Source organism: Sesamum indicum, linkage group LG12, assembly GCF_000512975.1.
Source record: "Sesamum indicum cultivar Zhongzhi No. 13 linkage group LG12, S_indicum_v1.0, whole genome shotgun sequence".
Taxonomy (NCBI): Eukaryota; Viridiplantae; Streptophyta; class Magnoliopsida; order Lamiales; family Pedaliaceae; genus Sesamum; species Sesamum indicum.
The window spans coordinates 2463513-2470838 of record NC_026156.1 but is presented as its reverse complement, the minus strand read 5'-3'; the positions used below and the strand labels follow the sequence as shown (position 1 = coordinate 2470838).

Sequence of the window (7326 nt, the reverse complement as noted above, 5' to 3'; positions counted from 1 at the left end):
CTCCCTTTGCCCCCCCCCCCCCCCGCGTTTCATCTTATATTTCAAAGCAGTCCTCCAGGTTTTCAAAACTACCGTGCACATATGTCAGGACTTAAAAGTAAAGGTTCCAAGTTAATAAATGCTTATGTGAATTTTGAGATTATGTAAATTGTTTGTTTATTTTAATAAGTACTAGTGGTCGCAGCATCCAATCTCCACAAATATATAAAAAAATAATCATGAATAGAAAAATTAAATTTGTGAAGAAAGACAAAAGTGGTGTGAGGAAATGAGTACGTGAGGTGAACCAGAAAAAATAATTTATATATTAAAAATTATGAAAGATTGTAAGAAAAATAAATATAGAGACGTAAAGTATGAGAAAAATATAATTATAAGACTATTAAAAATATAATGCTAGCAGTGAAGCAGTGGTTCATATAAAAATAAGTGTTGTAAACATGATATTATAAAAAACAGAAAATGCTATTTGTTATTTAAATAAAATTTATCTTGAAACGAAATTGTGAAACTGAATAAAGTTTGATAAAAATATATCATAAAAAGTAGAAAGAAATAAATATATATATATTTTTGGTGAGAATATGTACATTTTGTTGGAACTACCAAAGTAAGTATCCAAGCAAATATTCATTTACATGGGAAGTTTTAACTGATTCTGATTGGATTTGGTTTTGGCCGGGGCGGGGCCAGGATACGGGCATAAGCGTAAAACGGGCAGGGGAAAAATGCTCCGGTTGGGCGTTGACGGTTGACGACCCTAATATATTAATAGTGAGGATAAAGTACAAAAGCAGTATTTTTAATTAATACCATCCATATTATTGTTTCCAGGCCAGAACGATTTAGGGCTTCAACACTGTCTTTATCTCCAAGAGAAAAGCGCGGCCCTGATGGCGAACCAGCTCTACGGCTATACTTACGGCGGAGGCGGCGGTGCCACCACCCTCGGCTCTTCTTCTAGGTACTTGAGCGCCGACTCACTCTCCTCTTCCTCCGCGCTGTCGTCTTCATTGCTCTACAACCCCGAGAGCTACTCTACTAGGATTCCTGGCATATCCGTTACCACTCCAACGCACGCGTACGGGCCGCCTGGAGTGGACGTGGGTTCTACGGTCGTCTCTACCGACTCGCTTTACGCTGGGTTGAAGCGGACCTCCTCTGAATGTAAGCAGTCTTTACCCAACTGTTTTTTTTTTATCTCCCATTGAAATAGTTTGTTCTGTTGCTTGCATTAACTTCAAGTTGATTTCGCTATTTGGTCAATTATATCATCTGCGATTTGATGACATAGACCCCTCATGATTGAGGGCTCTCTTGAAATCATCAGGAAAAGTTCTACAGATGTGTGGCTAGGAACTTGTAAACTTCAGTAGCTATGAATTAGTGTATCGGGCTTCAATTTGTTGCATTATGAACAAAGATTATATTCAATCAGTATATGCTATAGATTGTTTCCTTTTTATGTGATGCTATTAGAAATTTAGATTTTGTTATTTTATGTATCTTGCAAATTTATCCCTGAGTTTGAGAGTGTCGTGGTTTTGGATAGTGTTAATGAAATAGAAGTGCACTAAACTGCCAAATGATGGTTCTTCTATGTGCAGGGCATGTAAGGTTTTACTTAAAACACTTTTCACTGAGTATTGAAGTGAAAGGGGGGATTAGTGTTGGCATTTTGGAGAGAGGGATTTGTCCTGTTCTTTTTATTTGTAAATGTTCTTGGTTTAATCATTTGAGACTACCCACCTTTAAGCTCTATGGCTGCTTCTTTCAAGAAAATAATTTGGAGACGAGAAAAAATTGCTTTAAGTATAATTTTAGATGGCATTTTCTAAAATTTCTCGAGAAACTGGTTATGTTTGCTAAAGGTTGAATATTCACTATCACTAAAAAAAAAATACATATATTATATTCCCACTGCTTGTGTAATTTTGTTTTGTTATGGTAGTCAATTTTGTAAACTAAAAGATTTGGGGCAATGAGCATAATAAGCGGACTTCCTTATAATATTTCCAGTATGAAGTGTACAAATTCATTATGTAAGTCATCATCCATGGTATGGTGACACTATTTACTATTATCCAATTTTGTGGTATGTAATACTTATTTATATTTAATGCAAAAATATATCGAGTCTAGATAAATAACTGGCTATTCAAAGTTCATGCTCTCTGATTTTCTATTTAAACAGGTTTGAACTTTTGCCGTGATTTCTTTCTAGTATATAAATAAATATATTATTTATATGTAACATATATGATGGGCTTTCTTGTTATATGTGTCTACTATCTATCTAGCACTCTATCACCAGACTCTTTTGGGTACCCATAACAAGATTGGGCAAACTGAAGCTTGGTATTCATCAAACCCTTTAGCCAAGCGCCCTAGATATGAGAGTACGAGTCATTTGCCCATTTATCCCCAGAGGCCTGGAGAGAAGGACTGTGCCTATTATATGCAAACAAGAACCTGTAAATTTGGAGATAGCTGCAAGTTTGACCATCCTATTTGGGTTCCAGAAGGGGGAATCCCAGATTGGAAAGAGGTGAACTTTTTTGCTACTTTATTATCTAGTAATAATCCAATAATTCAGTTACTAATATTAGTTTGTATTTATATGACGTCTTTATATTCTAGTTGATTTATGTGGTTAGTAGTTGATTAATTAATTTTACTAATATTTACTTATATTTACTTATTTTCTTAATACTACTACACCACTTGATGCAGGCTCTGATCATTGTTTTTATATGTTCACATATATTACTGTGATTTAATAGGTCATCATATTTCTCAACACCCTACCTTTTATATCATTTTATTTTATAGAAATTTAAGTGAAATGTACTTTTGGAAAATAAGTTGAAAGTTATACCCTAGAGTGTGCAAGAGACTGGAATTTTTCTCAAATAACGAAACCTGTATAAAGTGCACTCCTGTTGTTTAACAAAAGAATTTATTATAACACCTAAAAGGGCTTTTAAATCTATTGTTAATTATTTCCTTTCATATTTTCATAAGTTAATTATTAGTCTTTGTTTATCTAACTATATAAACTGCCCCCATTTTTCGATGAAAGATTTTTTTGTATCATCTGAGAGGGGCCTCTAAGTCTATTATTAATTAATTCCTTTCATATCTTATATGAGTTCGTTGTGAGTTTTTACTGTCTTTGGGTGGGTAGTTATATGATATGTTAGCAAACTCATTTGGACTGGTATTATACTTGTGTTTCTTTTATATTTATTTATTCTTCAATTTACAGCATCCTTTATAGTTCTATACTAATGCTATTCTAGATTATTTTGCTTAAGATTGGATCGCATTATCATGGCTTTAATGTCAAACTAGGTCATTGCCGCCACCATACTTTCTTTCCTTTCAATAAATTTCTTTAGGCCCTAATATGAGTAAACGCATTGCTTGGCTAGCAAAATGTGATGATCGAGTAAGAGAATATTTGTTTGTCAAATTGATTTACCTTGATTTTTGTTAATTTTTGGTCATAAAGCTGTACTACGAGGTAGTTTTAGAAACATCACTATGATGCTGTTTGTATTTGTGGAACTTATTCAGAATCATAGCATTACAGATATATACATATATTTTGAGACAAGGTACTGCTACGTGTACTGATCACATTAAATGGCTAAAGTTGTGGTGAAGTTGTTAAAGCTTAAATTGTCGAAAGTCTATGGGAATCAGTGGTAAGCTATATTAACTCTATTAGATGCTGAGTTCAATCATGAATTATTAAAATGTCCATGGTTTATCTGCAACATAATATGTTGACTATGTAGTCCCTTACTAGCAAAACAAGATTTTGTGTACTCATTGCATATTAAAGGTTTTATAATATTTCTTCCCTTTGGTAGGTGTTTCTCGCATTTATAGACTTGGAAGTATCTTTATTTGGTAGAAGTATGTTGTAGCATTGCTCCCCTCAAGTATTCATTTGATTTTTGTCCACAGTTTTGCAATTTTTTGTCTCTCCATTTCTTCAATTGTGGGAGCTATATGTTTCTCATCATGAATTATTGGGCACTGTTTAATTGTTATTCAGGTTCCTCCTGTGCCAGCTGAATCCCTTCCTGAGAGACCAGGCGAGCCGGATTGTCCTGTAAGCTGTGCTCAAAATACTTATGCTGTACTATAGCACTTGATGATCTGAACTGAATTTTCTGTTTCTCTTTTAAAATGTTTCAGTACTTCCTAAAGACCCAGAGGTGCAAGTTTGGTATTAGGTGCAAATTCAACCACCCGAAAGATAGAATTGCTCCTCCGGTTAGTCTTTTCGGCGTTGCCCATTAATTTCTTTTACGAGATGGTTTATGCTCCATTCTTCAGATTGCTTGTTGACTCAAATTCAGGGTGCTCCTGAGGATGGTGATATCTTACCTGAGCGGCCATCAGAGCCTCCATGTGCTGTAAGATACTTTCTCATGAGGGAGTTGCTTTTTTTCCCGTTTAGTAATCTAAGTCACTGTAACTTAAGCAGTTCTACTTGAAGACCGGAAAATGTAAGTTTGGTACGACCTGCAAATTTCACCACCCCAAAGGTGTACAGATACAGTCAACTGGAGTAGAAATGGGCACTGAGGTGAAGAACACTGGAGATGCAAAGACAGGGCAGCCACCTTTTGCCCCAGCATTGATGCACAACTCCAAAGGCCTTCCCGTCAGACCAGTATGCTTATTTAAAGAGTTTATCATATACAATTTGGGGATTATAGTTTGATTTCTGCAGATATGTCCTTTTTACTTATTATTATGGATTGAAATTTCGGTCATGTTTGGAGAAATGATAATGCAAAGTTTCCTAATTGCCTCTGTTCAATACATTCCTCATGTTGAGATTCTGACATGTGGCACAAGCCTGCTGTGATGGTCTATTTCCATGATTCGTTCTTTGCTCCTATATATATATATATTATTTAAAACAAACTTCCTCGGCGTGTTTACCTCATTTTTTTACTTAGCTCCCAAATCACGCCTTTCCGAGGAGAGAAAACAATAATGCATCCTTTTGTTGACACCCTTACCTTCCAGTTTCCAGCTCTTGTCTTTGTTGACTGGTGTTGCTTGATGGTTGACACATCCATCATCTATCTTGGGGGGATTTTGACAGTAGGAACTTGATCAATGAAAGAAATCCCCTCCATAAATTTATTTGTTGGATCATGTGGGTGGTATATTTGCTTTCTTGTTGTGTCCCTTGTAGTTATTGGTTACCATTGACAGGGTGAAGAAGATTGCCCATTCTATCTAAAAACTGGCAGGTCAGTAATCCTCTGTCCTTTACCCATTGGAACACTTCCTCCTTTCTGGTTTCATGTATACCCTGCCCTATATACATCGCAAGGAGTGAAGGCATTCTAATATGTTTTATTTCAATCGATCAGCTGTAAGTATGGGGCAACTTGCCGTTACAATCATCCAGACAGATACGGTAAGTGGCTTATTTCTTCTGCTTATTCAGTTTTTACTGATAAGCTTGCAAAAACTTATATAGTGATTAATCTGCCTGCAGCTGCTATTGCATCCACTCTTCTAACCTCTCCGACAACACATTTCAACCTTGGTGTTATCGCTCCAACAGCGTCTCTTCTGTCATCTTTTGATCCAAGGCTGACTCAGACAACGGTAAGCTCGACAATTGCTGTTTTCTGCTTGTTGCATTGTACATTTTTGGTGCATAAACACAAAGGAATGATGAGGTTTGGTTACTATCTCAGGTTATTGGTAGGTTATAATTGTCGCTTTTCTTTTATTGTTGCTCTTCTGAAACATGGGATAAGAAAAATGCCCAGAGAATATCTGAAATTCTGAAGCTATTTTGCTGTTGTCCATTTTGCTTCTGGCTGTGAGTCTTGTCTTTAATTTTGTGACTGATAGAAGTTGTGGTGGTCATATTTGATGTTCTCATGGATTTTTGTTAATTTTTGTTGGTTGCAGCTTGGATTGGGCCCAACTATTTACCCTCAGCGACCTGGTCAGCTGGAATGTGATGTGCGTATAACTTGATTACTATTTTTTGTTGTAGATGAGAAAATCTTTAGGAATCTTATAATCTCCGTGGGATTCTAGCCTGAGGCCTAGATTCCTGTGTTTTTACCCTTTTGTTTTTAAGTTACAGTAAACATGATATTTGGGTATATTGCAACTAAGGCTTTAACAGGCAGTTTTCTGGTTTGTTTGCAATGCCAGCTGCTCAATTTGTTGATTAAACAGTTTTATGTCCTAGATGTTTGTTAGGTATCTGCATGCAGTAGTTTGTGTTGCTTACGGGATGCTGTGGGCTTGTTTCTGGCTTACATATTCTTTTGTATGAAACTATTTGGTTTTCTTTTTTGCCATCTTCTTCTAATATTTTTTCTTCTTGGTTCAAGTATTACATGAAAACTGGTATATGCAAGTTCGGGTATAACTGCAAGTTTCACCATCCTGTTGATCGTTCAGCACCCACTGCATCAGCTGCAGAATCTCTGCTGCAAAACGTGAAATTAACTCTTGCAGGCCTGCCGAGAAGAGAGGTATTTTGGAACATCTGATGAAACCTCAATTAAGCCACCTTTTTTGGTCTGTTCTAGATCATTCTTAAGGACAGGGTTTGTTTATCTCCCATGTTATAAAATTACAGATGTAATGCAGCTTAGCAGAGAAATTAAAATTTCATAGATTCTGAGTTCTATGTGGACTCTAAAAGTTGCTTATGTTGTCTTGTTGAGTGAGGAAGACCTATGTTTTCAATCCAAATTTGAGCTTCCTCTGTTTTCGTATTGGAGAGTCCAAGGAGATTGATTCTTTTTGCATGCTTGTCTGTTGAATGACTGAATGCACAAGCAGATGATAAACTAAAGTCCTGCTGGTACTTTAAATGGGTGATCAGCAATTTCTATTTTGGGTTATTTTGCTGATAGCCTGAAATTATGTTCAGTTTTTGTTGCAATGGCTGAAAACATGTTTATACAAGGATATTTTTGTCAAGGAACTAAATGTGGAATGAGGACTTGGATGTAATAGAAATTAATGCGTTCACTCAGTGTCTTTAACTTTCCCTTATCTGTTAGGTGTGTGTTGTGGTTTTTTAGTTCTAGGCTTCTAGCTTTATTTCTTATTATTAGGTTTGTTGGGTTTCTTTCTTATTGACTGTTGTTTTGCAAGACAACTGATTATTTTGGTATTTCTTTAGGGCGCTATACACTGCCCATATTACATGAAGACTGGAACGTGCAAATACGGGTCAACATGCAAGTTTGACCACCCACCTCCTGGAGAGGTGATGGCCGTTGCAACATCGCAGCCAGGCTCATCTTCTGCCGT

At 36.2% G+C, this 7326-nt stretch overlaps 1 protein-coding gene across 1 annotated transcript in view; it reads left to right on the top strand.

Moving 5' to 3' along the window:
- LOC105175400 (zinc finger CCCH domain-containing protein 37) overlaps nt 822-7326 on the top strand; it is an 11942-nt gene continuing 5437 nt past the window's right edge. Inside the window, exons 1-12 of the mRNA XM_020698408.1 lie at nt 822-1167; nt 2301-2548; nt 4067-4123; nt 4210-4287; nt 4374-4430; nt 4502-4690; nt 5245-5282; nt 5406-5452; nt 5534-5646; nt 5959-6012; nt 6393-6536; nt 7196-7324. Coding sequence (XP_020554067.1) covers nt 894-1167; nt 2301-2548; nt 4067-4123; nt 4210-4287; nt 4374-4430; nt 4502-4690; nt 5245-5282; nt 5406-5452; nt 5534-5646; nt 5959-6012; nt 6393-6536; nt 7196-7324 — 1428 coding nt within the window. The 5' untranslated portion in view covers nt 822-893. The remainder of the gene's footprint in view (nt 1168-2300; nt 2549-4066; nt 4124-4209; nt 4288-4373; nt 4431-4501; nt 4691-5244; nt 5283-5405; nt 5453-5533; nt 5647-5958; nt 6013-6392; nt 6537-7195; nt 7325-7326) is intronic.